This window comes from Ambystoma mexicanum, chromosome 2q (genome assembly GCF_040938575.1).
Source record: "Ambystoma mexicanum isolate Mex_15411 chromosome 2q, UKY_AmexF1_1, whole genome shotgun sequence".
NCBI classification, from domain to species: Eukaryota; Metazoa; Chordata; class Amphibia; order Caudata; family Ambystomatidae; genus Ambystoma; species Ambystoma mexicanum.
Genome location: NC_090924.1, coordinates 192450690 through 192473600, shown reverse-complemented (window position 1 = coordinate 192473600; position 22911 = coordinate 192450690). Strand labels below are relative to the sequence as shown.

The 22911-nt window shown below is 48.5% G+C and overlaps 1 protein-coding gene across 2 annotated transcripts in view; it reads left to right on the top strand.

The window, feature by feature from the left end:
• Positions 1-22911, top strand: part of LOC138569274 (multidrug resistance-associated protein 1-like) — a 1459677-nt gene that overhangs the window by 869976 nt on the left and 566790 nt on the right. For both annotated transcript variants that reach the window (XM_069647112.1, XM_069647111.1), the window contains exon 19: positions 5729-5912. In XM_069647112.1, the coding sequence (XP_069503213.1) occupies positions 5729-5912 (184 nt within the window). The remainder of the gene's footprint in view (positions 1-5728; positions 5913-22911) is intronic.

Genomic DNA, 22911 nt, shown 5'->3' with positions numbered 1-22911 from the left:
GATACATACCAGGAACTTCTTCCAAGGCTATTTAAACCCCACCCGAACAGCCACACATGCTTCGCGTTGTTCTGCACCTAGCAGCTGGACGCTCACCGTGTCAGCTCCTGCATCCTGACTTCAACCACGCCTGCCAGCACCCTGGAACACCTGCAAGGGGAGAAAGGAAGAGAATAGGAGAAGAAAAGCCCTTACCTGCTAAATCTGCATCCCGGAGTCATTTCTCCAACGGCCCTGAAAAGGAAGACATCATTTTAAAGGCATTTCGTTTCGATCGCTGCAGCGCTGCATTTTACTCAACTTTGCAAGGCGCTTCCATCTTCAGCAGCGATCTTCCGGATTCAGCTACGCCCCGGCGCCTAGAGGAAAAAAGACAAGAACAAAGGTGAGAGGGAGAAAAGGAATAAGGAAAGCTCAGTTTCCTTTTAAGTCTTACCTGTTGGATTATTCCCACTGCATTTCGGGTCCTGCCGCTTCCTGGCATCTCCGGACCCCGGCCCCTATGGGGAAAAAAGACAAAGACATTGAATGAGCGAATGCAAAGACATTACCTGAGCGCTCATCCAGAACTGTTTCATTTCGGGTCGGCGCCATATCTCCGGCACTCCGAACCCCGGCCCCTAAGGGGAAAAAGACATAAGCATTAGCGCTTGCTGCAATTAGACAACGAACATTATTATTAAGCTTGAACTTGATTTTGTAATTACCTATCGCCCTGGCTGCAAGAATTGGAAGGCAGATGCCTTATCCCGGATAGGCATGGAAGAACCCAATTCGAGTTTAGAACCTGTGCCAATCATACCGGAACAAAGAATTCTGGGCTTGACTTCATTGCAAACTATTGAGGACATCCAAGCTCAAGTAAAACAGCTTTTTGACTCTTCTGCCTTACTGGAATGGAGTCAAAAGGGTCCTCACTACACCGTTAAGGATGATTTACCCTACTTCCAAGAGCGGTTATTTCTGCCAAGTAAAGAATTGCAGGAACTTGTCATTACCCGTCATCATGAATCATTAATGGAAGGACACCCCGGTATCGCGAAAACAGAAGAAAAGATCAAACGCCACTTCTGGTGGCCTTCTTGGAGAAAAGACATAAAGTCATTTGTGTTGTCTTGCGGAATCTGTGCCCAAAATAAGAGTCAAAAGAAAAGGCCAGCCGGCCTACTTCAACCTTTGGACATTCCACCAGCACCTTGGCACACCTTGTCAATGGACTGTATAACTGATCTGCCTCCTTGTGGTGGTTACAACACGATTCTCGTAATAGTGGATCTATTCTCCAAAATGGCCCATTTTATCCCTTTAAAAGGATTGCCGTCAGCTTCCACCTTGGCCAAGGAATTTATGGAAAATATAGTGTGGTTACATGGTTTCCCTTCCATATTAGTCTCAGACCGTGGAAGTCAATTTATCTCCCACTTTTGGAAGAAATGTTGCCAACTAGCACAAATAGACGTGCGGTTATCCACCAGCCACCACCCCCAGACCGACGGACAAACCGAGAGAACCAATTAGACTCTCGAGCAATATCTGCGGTGCATGTTACACCAATCCGAGTTGAATTGGAAGGACATCCTTTGGATTGCAGAATATGCATACAACAATTCAGTGCATTCTGGAACCGGACAGACTCCTTTTTATACCCTGTATGGTCACCATCCTCGGACCTCTGACCTAGATCCACCTCTGACCCTGGAGATGCCTGCAGTAAATCACCTACATTCCACAATAACCCAAGCCTTCAAAGAAGCTACAACCCACTTACAGCAAGCCAAGAAAAAGTATAAAGAAAACGCTGATTTGCACCGAAGTAAAACTCCTCCTTACCAAGTAGGAGATCAGGTATGGCTAGCAACTAAACATCTACCCCTCAAGGGTCAGCGAACTTTTAATCCCAGATTCATTGGGCCTTACCCCATCAAAGCTATTATCAACCCAGTGGCCTTTAAACTCGATTTACCATCCAACATGCGGATTCATCCCGTTTTTCACGCATCTCTTCTAAAACCAGTACAACCTGGAACCAGACTGTCTGAGCCCCCAGGCCCTGTCCAAATTGATGGAGAATTAGAATTCGAAGTGAAAGACATTTTAGATTCCAAGATAGTTAAGTCAAAACTCTTCTATCTTGTTGATTGGAAAGGATATGGACCTCAGGAAAGATCTTGGGAACCCAGTAACTATGTTCACGCACCACGATTAATTCAAAGATTCCATCGAAGATTCCCGCACAAACCAAAACCCCCGGAGGAAAAGACCTTGGGAGGGGCCTTGAGGGGGGGTACTGTCATGATGCCTACCTCTAAGGAGCCATTCCGGGCCCAGCAACCACAGAGGCAGACATCATTTTCCCCAGGGAAGTCTCAGCGGGCCCAAGTCGGGGCCCTTTGGACTCAGTCCTGGCGCCTTAGGCGCCAGGCTCATAGCGGACCCCAGCCCTGGCGCCTTAGGCGCCAGGCTCATAGAAGAGGATATGTGTTTAAGTGCTTGGGTGCACACTTACCTGATGCAGACCTTGCTGCTTCATCCAGGCCCTCTTGAGGCCTGAATGGGACTACTTAACCTGTAGGACTACTTCACCACCCGGGTGTGGTTGGGGAAGGATACATACCTGATTGGTGGAAGGATACATACCAGGAACTTCTTCCAAGGCTATTTAAACCCCACCCGAACAGCCACACATGCTTCGCGTTGTTCTGCACCTAGCAGCTGGACACTCACCGTGTCAGCTCCTGCATCCTGACTTCAACCACGCCTGCCAGCACCCTGGAACACCGGCAAGGGGAGAAAGGAAGAGAATAGGAGAAGAAAAGCCCTTACCTGCTAAATCTGCATCCCGGAGTCATTTCTCCAACGGCCCTGAAAAAGAAGAAATCATTTTAAAGGCATTTCGTTTCGATCGCTGCAGCGCTGCATTTTACTCACCTTTGCAAGGCGCTTCCATCTTCAGCAGCGATCTTCCGGATTCAGCTACGCCCCGGCGCCTAGAGGAAAAAAGACAAGAACAAAGGTGAGAGGGAGAAAAGGAATAAGGAAAGCTCAGTTTCCTTTTAAGTCTTACCTGTTGGATTATTCCCACTGCATTTCGGGTCCTGCCGCTTCCTGGCATCTCCGGACCCCGGCCCCTATGGGGAAAAAAGACAAAGACATTGAATGAGCGAATGCAAAGACATTACCTGAGCGCTCATCCAGAACTGTTTCATTTCGGGTCGGCGCCATATCTCCGGCACTCCGAACCCCGGCCCCTAAGGGGAAAAAGACATAAGCATTAGCGCTTGCTGCAATTAGACAACGAACATTATTATTAAGCTTGAACTTTGAACAAAACTTTTACAGCGCCTTACCTGAACAGTCAAGCTTACCTGAACTCCCATCAATCCTCAATCCAGTGAAGTAACTGGGTTTCAACGCGCCCCTGCATCAGAAGCAGGATGGAGAGCTCATCCTTCCAAACCCTAAGGTGAGGCTTCACGGGGAATCGTGGAGGAGGTATCGTGGAGGGTTGGAAGGGAGTGGGAGGCTTGAGCATTGTTCCACAGTTGGTAATACTCCCTTTTCACGCACAGGAGGGTATCCAACGAGCCAGGGAAGCCAGAATAGAGGGGCCCTTCCTGTCCATCTTCAGAGTTCTGCGCCTTCGACGCCGCGCCTCCGTGGGAACCAGGTGAGCGTTACATGTAAAGCCATATGCTCTGTTCGAAAGTACTTTTTGCTTTTATCTAAACATAACATTTTACATTGAGGTTCAAACGTACTTTCTTTGTTGCCTCTGTCAAGATAGCATTGTCCCAGAAGTCGTGTGGCTCTTATGTGTGCTTGGGAGGGGCAGCAAAGTATTATTTAGAGTGGATTGTTTTTCTCGTTAGTATTCTTTCCTTTCCTTTCTTTAACACGATTTTCATTAATTTGTTTTTATACTAAAGTTATGAACACTCAAATTGTTCAAGGGGAGTGCGACCTGAAGATCCTTGATTGTTACTCTGGGGTTCTTTCTGACTTTCTGGATGATTTGCCAGTTTGCTCTCAGAGAGACTTTGGTAGGATGACCGTTCCTTGCAGTAATGACTGTGGTTTTGTAATTTTTTATTTTGCCTAGAAGGTAGCACTTTTATGCAACCTTTAAGCTGAAACGAATGCATTGAGTACAGCTACAGAGTGATGGCATATGATGAGGGACACAATTCTTGTAGGTGTTGTTTGGTTATTTACCAACCCATTGACTGCCCATGGCCATGCTAATCCCTATAGCCATTCCCACCCACTTCCTGGCCCACCTCACTCAAAACACACTCTCCTCGGATCTCTTTGAACTAACTTTATCAAGCCTTAAAATCAAACTTTGCAATCGAAGTGCCTGCCAGGGATTTCAAAGCAGTGTTCTGAAGCAAATTGTTAAATTGGTGCTGTAAATGCACTGCTGATGTAATAAAAATGACTTAACCACGTCTGCCTTTATCCACTTGATTCATAATCAGTATGAGTGTCCTTCAGTGGAGTCCTGTTAAAATTAAGCATCAGCAAAGCCAACAGTTTTGGGTGTTGTATACGTATAAGATAGGAATTTGCCAGGCACTGCTATCATATGCTCAGGTACTGTACTGTTATACTGTACTATTCTGGCAATGCCGGGCAAATACCTTTCCCATATCTACACAAAAGCCAAAACTCTCAGAAGACTGCTTTGAAAAAACGAATTTAAGCACAACGTTTGATGGTAAGGCTTGATTAGCTCAAAGGGATCCCAGGAGGATGTGTTTTGGGCAGGGAGAGGCAGGAAGTGGTGGGAATGATCATAGGATTAGCATTGTCAAAGGCATCAATTGGCCTACAAGCTTTGTGTCCCTCCTCATAAGCCATTTCGCCCTAGCTGCACTCTAAAGTGTCACCTAATAGAAAAACAAAAAATGTGTTAGGAATCCAACAATCAGATTACCGGCAAACTCCTCTTACTGTTACCAGCGCCTGATATCCCGATGTTACTGGGATATTACAGGCGCCTGTCCATGGGATGGGAACCCCTAAATCACCGGCAGTGTTGTCAACGGTGGCAGTGATTCCGTGAATTCTCTGCCGGTATTGGCCTGAACTACCAGCAGGTCAGGCCTGCCAGTGGTTCACTGACCCTACCGACAGACTCGGAGTAGTATGCCGGTCCATAAAAAATGCCAGAGCCAGTATCACCGGCCGTTTTACCAGCATTGTGTCCAGACCGGCATGCTCATAATGAGGCCCACAGAGTTTGATGTTTGATTAAGACCACCACACACACTCAGTTTAACGTCCTTAAATGTTATCACAGAAAAGACAGTCCTTGTTTCATAAATGTTCCCTGCTTCTTTATTTCTATTTCCATATGGCACCCACTTCACTTCTTTAATCCTGGGATGTTTATGCCCAACCCCTTGACACGGATGCTGTCCTTCGGATCCATCACATTTCGCTTTTATATTTCACTCACCACCCAAATCTGTACCGGTCGAATATTAATGTACCTTTTCCTGGAGCCCCTTTTCCGTGACAGAACACATCTCTTATATGCATCATTTACGATCATCTCCTTTAAGTGGTTGCTCTTTCTTGTGTGCAATGCCCCTGTAGTCTACTATATGTGTTTTTTTTGTGATATTTCTTTTTGCTGTCTGTACATTTTGTTTTCTAAGAAATTAATATACATTACATAATGTTGCAGCTGTCCGGAGAAACCGCTTTGTTTTTTTCCTTTCAGACCAGAGTTTTGGTTACTCATGGGGTCAGCTTTTTACCACAGATGGACACGATTATTGTGATGTCAGATGGCAAAATCTCTGAGATGGGTTCGTATACGGAACTTATACTCCAGAATGGCACTTTTGCTGAATTTCTCCAGACATATGCCTGTGGAGAACATAATGGGCGTTCCAAAGAAGAACGTAAGTCTAAGCTGTAAAACAGTTTGATATGCTAGCATCCGTGATGTTTCGATTTGTCTTTGGGTGGGTTTGGAATTGTGCAAAGAGTATTTTTGTAAATGTGGTGTGTGTAATTAAATCAATCTGTTGACCCTTAAGACGCTGCAATTGTCACCTGATAACCCCTAATATAAACTAGAAGGACAAACAGAATTAAACGAATAAACTAGATCATGTCACGCACTCCACTCGTCCCTCTGGGGGTCCCATTCCTCATCCCCGTGCCCCGAACACCCCTCGCCCTCTTGCCCGGTTCCAGGACTCACAGGATCTCTCTTCGCCCCAGTTGCCACGGTGCCAATTGCCACAAAGCTTGGGTCGGCATGCTGTTTGCCCGCAGAGACGTCTACCCCTTTGGCGTCTTCCGTGGTGGCTGCTAGACCGGCTTCTTCCGTGTCACATGACCGCTGCCTTCCGCTCATGTGATTCTGGACTACACTCACATGATGGGCTCGCGGGTCATGTGACCGGGAGGAAATGGCAGCGCCCGTATTTAAACGGCTGTGTTGCAGTGCTTCGGTGCTTCACAGCTGTTTCTTCGGATTCCTGTACGGCGCTACCTACCTTTTGTATCACCTTTTTGGATCTTGACCTCGGATTTGTTTCACGGACTGGCAACGGATAACCCTTGGCTTTGGTACTTGCTTTTGGATCATTGTTACGACCACGGACTGCTTCACGGACTCCTACTACGTTCCGCCCTTCTTGTGCGGATTCTGGCATCAGGTGGGCCTGGCACTTGCACCTTTGCTGGGATCGCTACATACTGAAAGAACTGCCTTGCTGGGTCTCGGAACCTTCCCCATTGGTACAACCGCTACTCCACAGACGCCTTTTGGTAAGACCGTTCCACTTACTTGTTGATTGGTTGTTGATTCTGTTTTGGCTTGACACTTAACCGGTGTTTCCTTTACAGTGGTTTGGGGTTCCACGAGTACCGCAGTTCCGGAAGAACATCTCCCACCTGTGGCCTCAAACAAAGGCTGTACCGAGAGTGACTTTGATTCTCTCTGTGCGGCACTTGTGGACAGAGGACTCTTCGGCTACACGACAGTCAAGACACAACAGATCAAAGCAGTGAAATGGTTAATAAGAAGTAAATCCTACAGAAACAGTAACGAGATTTAAACTCCTGAAATGAACAGAATGCATGAGGAACGAACGAAGTGAATGGCATGGATGAAATAGTCAGAATGAATGAAGCAGTTGGAACAGATGAATGCGCTGAGCGGAAGAATGCATGAGTGGAAGTACAGATAACTATATAGTTCGAATGAGTGTGGAAATTGAATGAATATGAATTTACAGACCAGGCGATTGTATAGAGCGGATGATTGTATAGAGCGGATGAATGTGTGGAGCGGATGAGTGTATGGAGCGGATGAGTGTATGGAGTGGAGGAATGTATGGAGTGGATAAACGTATGGAGCGGTTGAGTGTATAGAGCGGATGAGTGTATGGAGCGGATGAGTGTATGGAGCGGATGCGTGTATAGAGCGGATGCGTGTATGGAGTGGATGAGTGTATGGAGCGGATGAGTGTATGGAGCTGATGCGTGTATGGAGCGGATGCGTGTATGGAGCGGACGAGTGTATAGAGCGGACAAGTGTATGGAGCGGATGAATGTAAAGAGATGAGTGCATCGAGCGGATGTGTGTATGGAGTGGATGAGTGTATGGAGCGGATGAGTGTATGGAGCTGATGCGTGTATGGAGCGGATGCGTGTATGGAGCGGACGAGTGTATAGAGCGGACAAGTGTATGGAGCGGATGAATGTAAAGAGATGAGTGCATCGAGCGGATGTGTGTATGGAGCGGAAGAGTGTATGGAGCGGAAGAGTGTATGGAGCGGAAGAGTGTATGGAGCGGACGAGTGTATGGAGATGACGAGTGTATGGAGCGGATGAGTGTGTGGAGCGGATGAGTGTGTGGAGCGGATGAGTGTGTGGGCGGACGAGTGTGTGGAGCGGATGGGTGTACGGAGCGCATGAGTGCGTAGAGGGGGACGAGTGCGTAGAGGGGGACGAGTGCGTAGAGGAGGCAAGTGGGTAAATCAGGTGAATACATAGTACGCGTGGGGGCATAAAGCAGATGAGTACCTGGAGCGAACGAGTGCCTGAGGCGAACGAGTGCCCAGAGTGAACAGACGTGTTGCGTAGAGTGGACGTGTACATAGAACGAACGAGCGCAGATTGCATCCAGTACTGATGAGTGCATAGAAAGGATGAGTACGAAGAGATGCTGAATGCGTATAGCATGGGCCAAACGAAAGCACTTGCATAGGACAGACAAGAACGCATGCGTGGGGCAGACAAAAGTGCATGCGTGGGGCAGACAAGAGGGCATGCGTGAAGCGGACAAGTGTGCATGCGCGGGGCGGATAAGAGTGCATCCGTGGGGCAGACTGGAACGTGCGGAGCTAACCGGAACGCGCAGGGCGGACTAGAGCGCGTGGGGCGGGTCGGAATGCATGAGTGTGTGGAGCAGACCAGAGTGTATAGACCAGACGGGAGTGCATGGAGCGGATAGGAGCACACGGAACGGACTGGAGCGCATAGAATTGCATGACGTATATAGACAGTCTGGAATGCAGAGAACATTTGAAAGAGCATCTAACACCACCACGCTTACTCTCTCCTTTACATCACCACTCAACTAGAACGCAGAGATACTATGACACCATACGGTATAACTGTTCTCATCCCAACATCCGCCGCTTACTCCACATCACTCTAAGTAAACACTGCTGGTTTCACACCCCCCAGCCAGGCGTTCTCCTCAGGCCTAACGCAGCCACATCCGTTCTGGATAAATCCTGCCAGAACGAACACATTCTCCTGATCTCTCAACCACCACACCTATCGCTAAGAAGCAGCTATCACACGAATACCGCACAAGCTGCACACATATCAGGTGCTCACACGCACCTTTTGACTCTCTCTACTCTCTCTACTGATCTGAACTTCGGTTCCCAAGGGCGTTCAACCTACCAGCGCCTTCAGACCATACCAATGGTATATAAGGCGCTATATAAGTGCAAAATAACATAACATAACATATAGGCACTGTGCCCCGTGAACTCAGTCCCTTTATTCCACACACACTGCTAACTTTAGGAACTTGGATCCTAAAACATGTTTGACTTTTCTCCTCTGTTCTTTGTTATTTGACGCAATGATGAATCCGATTAAGTCCTTGGATTTTAAACCCTGCATGGATTGCGGGCGCAAAATGTCTGTTTCAGATCTGCACCACATTTGCCTTAACTGTCTTGGCTACGATACGCAGGACTGCGCATAGTGACAATCAAAGCACCCGGAGGCACTTCGAGAACGAGTGGCAAAATGTTTTACCTTCCTCCACTAGGAGAGAGGTGATAAACTGACCTGTTCTGGGTCACCAGGGACCGAAGAACGTCCCCCAGTCTGAAAGGACAAGAACAATAAGAAAAATCGCAAGAAGTCAAGATGCCCTGGCGTTTCTTTAAGGCGCCATTCTTATTTGTTGTCAAAGAAGAGTAGTCACTAACCCAAGAACGTCCCGGAGGAAGAGGCTCTGCAAGTACCTTTTCCCACCCAATTCTCTACCACTGAGAAATGGAAGGCATTCAGGATGAAAAAGCTTGACATCTTCGGCAAGGTACCTGTGCCGGCGGCTTCGGCCTGATGCCAGAGGCCACGGCCTCGTCACTGGCAGACCAAGAACTGACAGCTTGGGCCAAGCCAACGGGCTGCATCACGCTCGGACGAGCCAGCAGGAAATTCACAGGCAAAAACGAAAATGTCATGTCCCTGGGTCCCACCGTTCTGTCCCTGGATGTTGGTCCTGTGACCTCAGGTCCCTCGATCGCTGCGCCATTGTTGTTGACTGACGCCAGAGTCATGAGGGCATTTCTCTTGCTCCCCAGGATAGCATACACATCCTATTTGAAGGATATGTATGATGAAGATGGGTACACAGTCCCTTTTGGGCTGCAACCCCTTCACCCTAGGGAAGTCAGGGACTTTCCGGAAGAGGTTTATGGGGAACAATGGGAATTGTTGGACCTTGTAGCCTACTTGCAGGAGGCAAGTGGCCTGGACACCTCGCTAGAGACTGAAATGCACCCTGCTGCCGCCTTGGGCAAGTTGCAGGCTGCTTTCCAGCACCTGATGGCGAAGGTCACTGACATCTTAGTGCTGTCTGCCCCTTCACATCGGCAGGTGCAGTATGAGCACTCTAATATTCTGGATGTCATGATCTCTGCTTCCAAAAGGTCAGGGTTTTCCCAACTCCCTTGGAAGCAGATCCATAACCCAGGTTCCGAGTGCCAACCAGTCCCAATTGGGACCTTTTGGACCCAGTCCTGGCGCCAGTGGCACCAGGCTCATAAATATGCCCAGTCCCAGCGCTGGAAGCGCCGGGCTCATAATGCTTGGGTGGACTTACCTGCAGCAGACCATGCTGCTTACTTGCCTGCCAGTTGAGCCTCTGATCCTCTTCTGTTTAGAACTACTTTTCCTGTTGGGTGGGGCAGGAGCCACTCCCTAGGTTCAGAACACTGGAACTCTTCTGGAAAGCAGGAACTCTTTTCTTACCTAGGCGTGGCTGTGGAAGGAGACACCTAAGCACTACAGGAGGCTATTTAAACCACACCCGATGGATGAATCTTGCTTTGCGTTATTCTGCATCCTCTGCAGCAGAACGCTCATCGTGTCTTCTGCATCTGATCCTGGGCCTAAGGAAAAAGGCTTACCATCCTGAATCCAGTCTTCAGCAACACCTATAAAGACAAGAAAGAACAGGTTAGCATTACGGTCTTCAGTGACAGCGCTTCACTTACCTGGTCCATCGGCTGTCACCAACGCCTCGCGCTGCATTCCGGCATCTGAAAGACAAAGGCTTACCTACTCTTCGTGCGCTCCGGAGGTCTTCGCACTGCATTCCGGCATCTGAAAGACAAAAGCTTACCAACTCTTTGCACTCTCCGGAGGCCTTCGGCGCTGCATCCCGCATTTGAAAGACAAAACAAGGTGCGTTTAAAGACATTGGGGAACTTTAATACTCATGTGCCATTACTCCTTTCCACATCTAACCCAGTGGGTATTCCGGCACCCTGCAGCCGCTCCGAACTTGTACCTGCAAAATAAAAAGACAGTTAGAGCGCATCGTGAAGCAGGCAACAAGCGCTTACTTACGTGCTTTCAGGCGATTCTATTCATCACACGGGCTCCATCTTCAACTCACTTCAGCCCGTCATCCGCCATCGCCGGAACCCAGCAAAACAAGAGACATCATTACTAAAGACTTTTAAAGACATTAGAATTACTCGAAACTTACCGTTCGTGCAGTAAACGACGGACAGCAGTCCTCTGAAGTCAAGAGGCCTGCTCCCCTTATCCAGTGAAGAAACTGGTTACAGCACCCTGCCCCGAGGCAGATGGAGAGCACGGCGTTCACTTACCTAAGGTGAGAGCGTTAACCTTTGGGGTTCTACAGGAGAAGAGAAAGGGAAGAAGAGAGAGACATTCAATAACCCAGTTCATTAATCCCATATTTTCTATCTGCAGACATCTTACCCTTCGAGTCAGACATACAGTGCACAGAGGTCCAGCCCAAAGAGCCAGCCGTGTGTTACACATCACCTTTGAAGATACGGTATACGCCCAGTCAAGACCGGCGCCTCTACGGGAATCAGGTGAGCGTTACAGAACGCAAAGCCTACCGCAAAACTCCCGTCCAGGCGCTATGGAAACCTCGGATACCGACCAGCTAGCCCAGTTACTTGGGGAACTAAGGGCAGAAGTGCATGCAGCACGTCAGGAAACGAACGCTCTAAGGAGGGAACTGATTATTTCCAAGGAGCGAACAGATGATCTCGCTAGACAATTGCTACAGTCACAAGCCGGACAGACCCCGTTACCCGCATCTGGGGGAAATCTTCCTTCTACATCCTCTATGAATCCAGTGCAGATCAACCTACCTGGGAATGTACCTCTGGCTCCGCCCGAACGATTTTCTGGTGACCCAAAGAGGTTTGCAGTATTTATCAATCAGTGCCGGTTGCATTTCTTATGCCGGCCAGCAGCCTTTCCAACTGATCAAGCTAAAGTAGCTTTCGTGCTTTCGTACCTTAGTGGCAATGCGGCAGACTGGTCGATCCCTCTAGTAAATCAAGATGATCCGGTCCTCCATGATTTTCAAGCTTTTCAGCTCAGTATGGAAAAACTGTTCGCAAGACATTCACAGGGGCAGGCCTTGGACAATGAGCTTCTTTCGTTGCGACAAGGTAATCAAGACCTTTTGGCTTATATTGCGTCTTTCAACAGACTGATAGTGGAAACTCAATGGCCTGAGGACAAAAGGATTACGCTGTTTTATAGAGGTCTACGTGGAGAGCTCAAAGATGTGTTAGCCCAAGTAGTGAATCCCCCACAAGATTGTTCGGACTATATAGACTTAGTCGTTCAAATAGATCACAGACTGCAGAACAGGAAGGCCGATCGTTCCAAGTTTGATGCTCGAGTATTTTCCAAACCGCCGACTCCTTCCAAAGGAGTAGACTCCGGGGAACCCATGCAAATAGGGGGCCTGAAAGGTCCTCTAACACAAAAGGAGCGGGAAAGGAGAAAACAGTTGCAATTATGCCTCTATTGCGGAAACTCAGGGCACTTTCTTCGAGACTGTCCGGTGAAACCTGCCAAGAAGGCAGTAGGAGCTGCAGTTACCAAAGTTACAAACTCTGAGCAGGGAAACGACCTCGCCCGACAAGAATAGAGGTCCTCTTGCCGAGCGTGAAAACCAGTTCCGTGACCTCGCATTTCGTGATACCTATGGTCCTCATTAGCCCTGATAATCCGGATCGATTACATGCAATTGAAGCTTACGTCGACAGCGGTGCCATCGGCAATTATGTGGATCATGAAATGGTTTTGAGGATGAATCTAACTCTTTGTCCCAAGGCTGTAAAGGACGTCATTACTACGGTGGATGGAACGGAGATAGCCTCCGGACCAGTAACGCATACCACTCAAGAAGTGACGCTAGTAAGTCAAGATGGACACCATGAGAAGATCGTGTTCGATGTGATCAAGGCTCCTCAGTTTCAGATTATTCTAGGAATACCTTGGTTAGAGAAACACAATCCTCTGATCGATTGGCGAGCAAGAACGGTCCAGTTTCCAGAATGTGTCTCTACTTGTCACCCTCCACCTGGTGTTGCACTGGCAGCAATTTCTTCAGAGACTCCCCAGTTACCTCCCGAATACCTAGAATACCAAGATGTTTTCCGGAAGGATCAGGCTAACTCTCTACCTCCTCATAGGTCTTATGACTGCCAGATAGACCTGATACCTGGATCTACTCCTCCTTGTAGTAGAATGTATGCCCTCACCGAGCCTGAGAACCTTCACCTTCGACAATACCTGGATCAATACCTGGCAAATGGGTTTATTCGTCCTTCCAAGTCCCCTGCTTCTTCAGCTTTGTTCTTCGTTCCAAAAAAGGAAGGAGACCTTAGAACTTGTATAGATTATCGCTCCCTGAACCAGATCACCGTCAAGAATAGATATCCGTTACCTTTGATCCCTGAACTCCTGGACCAAGTCAGAAAAGCATGCATATATACAAAGCTGGATTTTAGGGGAGCCTACCACTTGGTACGAGTAAAAGAGGGCGATGAATGGAAGACGGCCTTCCGCACCAAATATGGGCTATTTGAATATCAGGTCATGCCCTTCGGACTTTGCAATGCCCCGGCCGCCTTTCAATATTTTATGAACGATGTCCTCAGAGAGCTCATAGATGTGTGTGTTGTTGTTTACATTGACGACATCCTCGTTTATTCTTCATCGGAATCTGAACATCGGAAACACGTGAAAATGGTCCTCGAAAGATTGCGTGAACACAAACTTTTTGCTAAATTGGAAAAATGTGTTTTCAACGTGACTGAAGTTGAATTCTTGGGATTCATATTATCACCTAGCGGAGTGCGTATGGATTCAAAGAAGGTCGATGCAGTTCTCAAATGGCCATCACCATCCTCCGTAAAAGGTGTGCAAAGCATGTTAAGCTTCGCTAACTTTTACCGCAGGTTTATCCCCAAATTTTCTCGAATAGTCCAGCCCATCACTGCCTTGTTAAAGAAAAACAAACGTTTTGAATGGTCTACCGAGGCGGAACAAGCTTTCCAGGATTTGAAGACTAAATTCATCTCTGCACCAATCTTAAAACACCCTCGCCCCGAACTCCCCTACATCGTGGAAACTGATGCTTCAAGCCTTGCCATGGGGGCAGTTCTATCACAAAAGGACCCGGTAACCAATCAGTTGCATCCCGTGGCATTTTGGTCCCGCAAATTCTCGCCTCCTGAAATCAATTACACGATTACTGACAAGGAACTTCTGGCTATCAAGTCTGCCTTTAAGGCTTGGCGGCATTATCTGCTGGGGGCCTGACACACCGTTACTGTGATTACGGATCACCGAAACCTGCAATATTTGAAAACCGCAAAAGCCCAATCCTCTAGACAACTCCGTTGGGCATTATTCTTTGCCGAGTTTGACTTCATAATTACCTATCGACCTGGTACAAAAAACGGTAAAGCTGATGCCCTTTCTCGGATGGGAGTGGAAGAACACTTGATCAACCCTAAACCTGTACCAATCATTCCCGAACAAAGAATTCTGGGTGTAATCGCCACACAATCCATAGAGGAAGTTAAGGATAAAGCCAGGCAACTTGTAACTCCAGCAGACATACAGAATTGGCATCTGCATGGAAAGGACTTTGCAGTAAAGGACAACTTATTGTATTTCCAAGAACGACTATACCTGCCCAGCACAGATTTACAGAAAAAAGTAATCTCTTGTTATCACGATTCTTTAATGGAAGGACATCCCGGTATGGCCAAGACCTCAGAAAAGATCAAGCGCTACTTCTGGTGGCCGTCTTGGAAAAAAGATATCAGAGATTTTATAATGTCCTGTGGAGTATGCGCCCAAAACAAGAGTCAAAAGGAAAGACCAGCAGGCCTCTTACGCCCTATTGACATCCCACCTCGCCCTTGGCATACGCTTTCTATGGACTTCATCACCGATCTACCTCCATGCTCCGGATACAATACGATTCTAGTAATCGTGGACTTATTCTCCAAGATGGCGCATTTCATTCCGCTCAAAGGCTTGCCAACAGCAGCAACTCTGGCCCGAGAATTTCTCGAGAACATCATCCGACTGCACGGTTTTCCTTCGGTTCTAATTTCGGATCGAGGTAGTCAATTTATTTCTCATTTTTGGCGAAGTTGCTGTCGGTCGGCTCAAATTGATGTGAGACTATCGACCAGTCACCACCCTCAGACCGACGGACAAACCGAGAGGACCAATCAAACTCTGGAACAGTATTTACGCTGCATGCTGCAACAAACTGAAAAAACTTGGAAAGACATCCTTTGGATAGCCGAATATGCCTACAACAACTCTGTCCATTCGGGAACTGGGAAAACCCCGTTTTTTCTTTTATACGGCAGTCACCCTCGAACCTCGGAGTTGGATCCCCTCCAAGATCTTGAAACACCAGCAGTAGACTACCTGCATTCTACAATCACCCAAGCCTTTAAGGAAGCTGTTTCTCACCTTCAAAGGGCTAAAGAACAATACAAGAAAGGAGCAGATCAACATCGGAAGGAAGCCCCTCAATATCAAGTAGGGGATCAAGTCTGGTTATCCACCAAATATCTACCTCTAAAAGGGCCACGCACATTCAACCCAAGATACCTTGGTCCCTATTCCATCACTACCATAGTAAACCCAGTAGCGGTCAAGTTGGACTTGCCCCCGCACATGAAGATACATCCGGTCTTCCACGTCTCTCTATTAAAACCCGTGCAACCTCAAACCCGACTAACTAAATCTCCAAAACCCATCCTAGTTGATGGAGAACTCGAGTTTGAAGTCAAAAGCATTCTGGACTCCAAGATCTCCAAATCTAAACTATTTTACCTAATTGACTGGAAAGGCTACGGCCCCCAAGAGAGATCCTGGGAACCTGCTGAATATGTCCACGCTCCTCGCCTAATCAAAAGATTTCACCGAACATTTCCTGACAAGCCAAAACCCCCGGAGAAGCCCGGTTTGGGAGGGGCCTTGAGGGGGGGTACTGTCATGATCTCTGCTTCCAAAAGGTCAGGGTTTTCCCAACTCCCTTGGAAGCAGATCCATAACCCAGGTTCCGAGTGCCAACCAGTCCCAATTGGGACCTTTTGGACCCAGTCCTGGCGCCAGTGGCACCAGGCTCATAAATATGCCCAGTCCCAGCGCTGGAAGCGCCGGGCTCATAATGCTTGGGTGGACTTACCTGCAGCAGACCATGCTGCTTACTTGCCTGCCAGTTGAGCCTCTGATCCTCTTCTGTTTGGAACTACTTTTCCTGTTGGGTGGGGCACTCCCTAGGTTCAGAACACTGGAACTCTTCTGGAAAGCAGGAACTCTTTTCTTACCTAGGCGTGGCTGTGGAAGGAGACACCTAAGCACTACAGGAGGCTATTTAAACCACACCCGATGGATGAATCTTGCTTTGCGTTATTCTGCATCCTCTGCAGCAGAACACTCATCGTGTCTTCTGCATCTGATCCTGGGCCTAAGGAAAAAGGCTTACCATCCTGAATCCAGTCTTCAGCAACACCTATAAAGACAAGAAAGAACAGGTTAGCATTACGGTCTTCAGTGACAGCGCTTCACTTACCTGGTCCATCGGCTGTCACCAACGCCTCGCGCTGCATTCCGGCATCTGAAAGACAAAGGCTTACCTACTCTTCGTGCGCTCCGGAGGTCTTCGCACTGCATTCCGGCATCTGAAAGACAAAAGCTTACCAACTCTTTGCACGCTCCGGAGGCCTTCGGCGCTGCATCCCGCATTTGAAAGACAAAACAAGGTGCGTTTAAAGACATTGGGGAACTTTAATACTCACGTGCCATTACTCCTTTCCACATCTAACCCAGTGGGTATTCCGGCACCCTGCAGCCGCTCCGAACTTGTACCTGCAAAATAAAAAGACAGTTAGAGCGCATCGTGAAGCAGGCAACAAGCGCTTACTTACGTGCTTCCAGGCGCTTCTATTCATCACACGGGCTCCATCTTCAACTCACTTCAGCCCGTCATCCGCCATCGCCGGAACCCAGCAAAACAAGAGACATCATTACTAAAGACTTTTAAAGACATTAGAATTACTCGAAACTTACCGTTCGTGCAGTAAACGACGGACAGCAGTCCTCTGAAGTCAAGAGGCCTGCTCCCCTTATCCAGTGAAGAAACTGGTTACAGCACCCTGCCCCGAGGCAGATGGAGAGCACGGCGTTAAGGTGAGAGCGTTAACCTTTGGGGTTCTACAGGAGAAGAGAAAGGGAAGAAGAGAGAGACATTCAATAACCCAGTTCATTAATCCCATATTTTCTATCTGCAGACATCTTACCCTTCGAGTCAGACATACAGTGCACAGAGGTCCAGCCCAAAGAGCCAGCCGTGTGTTACACATCACCTTTGAAGATACGATATACGCCCAGTCAAGACCGGCGCCTCTACGGGAATCAGGTGAGCGTTACACTGGATGAGGGTCCAAAGAAGGAGATGCTATTGACGCTCAATCAGACAGTAGAGGGCCAATACTGGAACTGTGGGCTAAAACGGCTTCCGTCCTCGGAGTAGAACGCAACCTGGCTAAAAAGCACAGGTCAGCCCCCTCAGACCGCATGCTCCTTTCTGCCCATGCTTCACCAAAAAGTTTGGTGATTCAAACCGCAATGGCTAGCCTTAAGACCACTTCTTTCCCATCATTGCTCCTTGATGGGGAGAGCAAAAGACTGATTGCATGGGGAAGGAAGATTGTGGTATCCTACATCTTGGTCTCTGAGGTATAAATGCCTCATGTGCTTTGGCCAATTTCTACGTTGGCCTGTGTTCAATCATGACGGAGGCATGCAAGCACATACCTAATGGGAAGATGCATGAGGGCTTTAAGGCCCCGAGTAGGGACGGCAAGCAAACCTCCCAACAGATACTGCAGTCTGGTCTGAATACTGCAGACAGATTTGCAAGAATGATGGCCACAAGCACTGCTTGTTCAGATTCTCTTGTCTTAGGATATCTATTTGTGCTCCAAATGTCCAAGATAAACCAAGGCCAATTAGTCTTTGCAGAAGTTGTCAGGGCTACCGCTAAATCGCTATGATTGCCAGTCCACTACAGCGGCGGACTAGCCCATCAAGCTGGGGGATGGCTTTCTGCCCCTTCGCCACTTATGCCATGACCCTGTCAGGCAGGCAAGGGCAGTCTCCTCTCTACTTGGGTAGGGGCCAGGGTGAACCCAGAGGAGGCGTTTCCACCTCCACTGTGCCCTCCACAGCCGCTGGCACAAAGCCTCCCTGAAGGGGACTTCCACCGCTAGTAGCGGGTAGGATATCTCTGTTTCGGGAGGAATGGAAAATGACCACCTCCGATGCCTGGGCCTTAGAGGTCATACAGCAGAGGTACTGCCTTTCTTTCCCCTTCACTCTACAGACCACCCCCATGCCACCGACCCTTGTCTCCGGAACCCCTCCTGCTGGAAGAGATTCATCAGCTTCAGGCAAAAGGGGCCATAGAAGTGGTACTCTACTCAGAACGAGGCAGTAGTTGGTGCTCATCCTATTTTTCAGCAGTTGAAGAAGGACGGAGGTCTGAGACGCCTCCTGGATCTGTGGCTCCAGAACTTGTACTTGCGCAAGGACAGGTTCAAGATGGTCCTTTCCAGTGGTCGAAGTATACGAAACGAAGTAGTGGAACTATGTTCCCTGCTGGCCTGCACCCACTCCCCACAAACCCCATTTCCACAACCACTCCCACACAAAACACCCCCCCCCCCCCAAACACGTGCACTTGCTGTTTAAGGGAACGTTCAGTGCAGTGCACTGAAAGTGAAGATTTCAACTTATTCCTACATTTTTATTTTAAAACGAAACCATTCCGGAACGGTTTCTTTTTAAAATAAAAGTATAGGAGCTGTAAAAGGTAATTTAAAAAAGTAGAGGAGCACCGCTCCCGCTCACTTCGACCACTGGTCCTATCCAGCCCAGATCTTCCAGGACCTGGACATGAATGACTGGCTAGTCTCCATAGATCTCTATGATGCTTACTTTCATGTGGCTATCCACAAGAAGCACAGGAAGTACCTAAGATTCAAAGTAGTGAGCTGTCACTACCAATTCTAAGTTCTGCCTTTCAGACTTTCATCGACACCCAATGTTTTCACCAAGCTGCCTGCAGAAGTGGTGGCACGCTTCTTTTGAAGGGAAGGCATTCCTGTTTGTCCCTATCTGGACGACTGTTTCGTCTGAGCTCACTCACCAGACCTAGCGTCTGCATACCTGTACTTGACGTGCAAGAGTGGGTTTCTCCCTGAACTTAAAGAAGTCTCAGGTTTTGACCTCCTAGTGCCTCTGATTTTTCAGTGCAGTCTTATACACATGCATAGGCTGTGCTTTTCTACCCATGGACAGAGTGGCGAACATCTAAAAGTTGGTCCAGATTTTCCAACCACAGACATAACTTCCAGCCTCAACATTTCTGTGCTTGTATCCTTGTAGTGCCAGAGGCCTATACGCGCATGAGGTTCCCCTAGTGGCTTCTGAGCTCACAGTGATCACAGTTTCAGGGATGGAGATCAGACCTTCTACTAGTGTTGGAGAGTCTGTCTGCAGACCTACAGTGGTGGTGAGTGAAAGAAAAACCTCCTGAAAGGTCCATCATTTCGTCAACCTTGACCACAAGTGACTCTCTTCTTGGAACGTTGCCTGAAAGGCTGGGGTTCCACCTCCAAGACCTTACGGTGAGCATACTGTGGTCCCCATCAGAGTGTCATGATCACATCAACCTGCTGGAGCTAAGATCGATCAGGCTGGCCCTGGTTGCTTTCCTCCCCTCTGTGAATGGCAAGATGGTGTTGATCCTGAAGGACAACACTTCAGCCATGTATTACCTCAGCAAGCAGGGTGGTGTCGGCTCCTTGACTTTATGCAGAGAAGAAATGTGATTGTGGTTCTGGGCTCTGGAGAACAGCATATCTCTGACTGTGGCCCACCTGGCGAGCAAGGAGAATGCGCTGGTGGATGCTCTGTTACGCTCACCTGGCTCCCACAGAGGCGTCGATCTGAACTGGACAGCTGCGGTCTCCACCAATGTGACGCGTAGGGCCGAGATGACAGACTAGACTGGCCCACCTAGCTTTGTTTGCTTGGCCCTTAGGAATATTTTTATGCAAATGGAGAAAGGGAATTAACCACCCGTGGAGTTGAGCGTAAATCACCCCCACCCCCCGCTGTTCTCCCCACAGATCTCCTTTGATGTCCCCTCTTATAGTCTCACCTGATGGTTTGAAAAGATGAGGTCTCCATCCTGCATTGAGCGCAGGGGCGCGTTGATAACCAGTTGCTTCACTGGCTCGAAGGAATTGGTGAGTTCCAGAACAATATGGACTCCGAAAAGTATGTAGTTCGTAAGAGTTCGCATATCTGACTTTCACTCTTGTCCGATTCCTTGCAGTTTGCAGCTTGACCCCAGCGAAGAGTTCCTCGTGGTAGCTGACGAAGTTCAGGTAAGGATTTGGCTTATCCTACACAGTTCAATAAAATAAGGCCAGAATGTAACCTGCTGCTTGCTCCCTTATTCAGGTGTGGAGAGAAAATATGAAGTTCGGGGAATAATGCCTCTGGCGGTAAAATTAGGTAAGTATATTGCGATGAGAAGAGTTCCCCTTGTTTGTCCCTTTGTCTCCCCTTGTTGTCCTTTTGTTCCCCTCAGGGGCCGGGGTACGGCGAGGATGCAATGGAGACTGCGCCGACCCGTGAAGAGGAATAGTACCCCCGGCGGTAATCAGGTAAGTCTATGGGGGATAGTTACTATTGCCTCTGTTTATTCCCTTGGCTCACCTTTGCTGTTCTTGTGTTCCCCTTAGGTGCCAGAGTGTGGCGGGAACGTGCAGAAGGATGCGGTGGATCGTGAGGATGCTGCGAAGGCCGGTGAGTTCAGCGCGGCGCTGCAGCAGGCGAGACAGCGCGCGTAAAATGCTTCTTTCTTCCAGCTCGAAGGCACGGTGGATCCGGAATTCAGGTAAGGATCGAAGGTTTTGCTCTTATTCTAACCTTTTCTCCTTCTGTTCCTCCCTTTTTCTAGGAGCTGCATACTCAAGGCGGGCGTGGCAGAAGACTGGATGCAGGCTTGCAGACACGGTGAGCGTTACGCTGCTGGATGCAGAATAACGCGAAGCGTGTGCTGCTCTTCGGGCGTGGTTTAAATAGCCTCCAAAGTAGTCCCAGGTAAGTATTCCTCCACAGCCCCACCCGAGTAAAAAATAGTCCCTAGGTAAAATAGTCCGTTCCAAGCCTCATTTGGCTTGGAGCTGTGCAGCATGGTCTGCATCAGGTAAGCTTGCAACAGGGTTTGCATCAGGTAAGTTCCACTCTATGAGCCTGGCGCCTATGGCGCCAGGACTGACACTCCATATGAGCCTAGCGCCATAAACAGCCCCTAGCAGGGGGTTTTGGGCTTGCTCAAAATAACGTGATGCCTGCTTCCGGGGTTGCTGGACCTGGTCTGGTTCCCCGGGGGTAGGCATCATGACATGCTCTGAGCAGACAGTTTTCAACCTTCCATGAGTGGGAGCTCTGTCAAGACATTGTGGGGGAGATTCTCTCCCGCTGGGGTATTCCTCCAGTTGATCTCTTTGCTTCCAGTGTGAATAGGAAGTGCAAGTGGTTCTGCCCCAAGGACTTCCCTTGTAAGGGAACCCTGGGGGATGCCTTGACAGTTTAGTGGGACTATGACCTTCTCTGTGTATTCCAGCTGGTCCTTGTCACATGCTGGTTCTCAGGAGACTGCGCCTGTTTGTGTCCAAGAGGATCTTGATTGCTCTGCACTGGGTCCAGAGAACATGATACCCAAAGTTGCTGGACATGGCCAGCTGCCCTCCCTGGCATCTCCCGCAAAGGACGGGTCCTGCACCCGAACCTCTGCAGCATGAACCTCTTTGCCTGGCTACTGAAAGTCAGTCTGTGAGAGGATGTTCTGGATGTTTTCGGCTTCATGCTAGGAGTGGGATCTGGACCCTTTAACTTGCTCCACATCCTTTGCGTTGGAATTTGTTCTGTCTTTAACCCAGACAGGCCTGCAGATTGTTACTGTGAAGGAATATCTTCTGGCCATTTTCGGTCTTCAAGAGGACCCCAGACCAAGGCTCCTTTTTCACGATCCCCACAGTCATACAATCCCTCAGAGGTCTTTGTAATATGTTTCTCCTATGCCAGTTTGTTGTTCCGGCGTTGGGTTTAAATTTAGTTTTAATATTTTTAATGGGCACTCAGTTTGTGCCTCTTCATTCTTGTGCATTAAGGTTGCTCACCCTTGAGGTGATTTTCCTGGTTGCCATTCATTCTGCTAGATGGGTGAGTGAGTTCCAGCATTATCAGTTGGACCTCCCTACTTGGTTTTCTCCACGGAAAAGGCAGCTTTGAGATTTAGACCCCCCTTCCGAAGGTTATCTCGGAATTCCATCTCTCGCAAAAGATCCATCTGCTTGTCTTTTTTCCTCTGTTTCATCTGTCCAATGTAGAGGAGCAAGTTCTACAGCTCATACAAGGGAGCCCAGAACAGATGACCATTTTTTAATTTGTTATGCTGGTGCCGAGCTGGCAGTGGTATGACCAAACAGACCGTCTCGATGGATAATTCTTTGCATCTCAGAATGCTACAATATGGCTGGCAAGGAGGACCCTGAGGGTCTCGGGGCTTCCTCCACCAGAGGGTTGGCTGCCACCTCAACTGTGCAATCTGAAGTTCTTATTCAGGATATTTACCAAGCGGCTACGTGGGCTTCTTTACACACATTTGCTAAGCATTACTGCTTGGATTCTGTATGGCCAGTCATCACACTCGTTTGGGCAGAGTTTCCTTCAGAG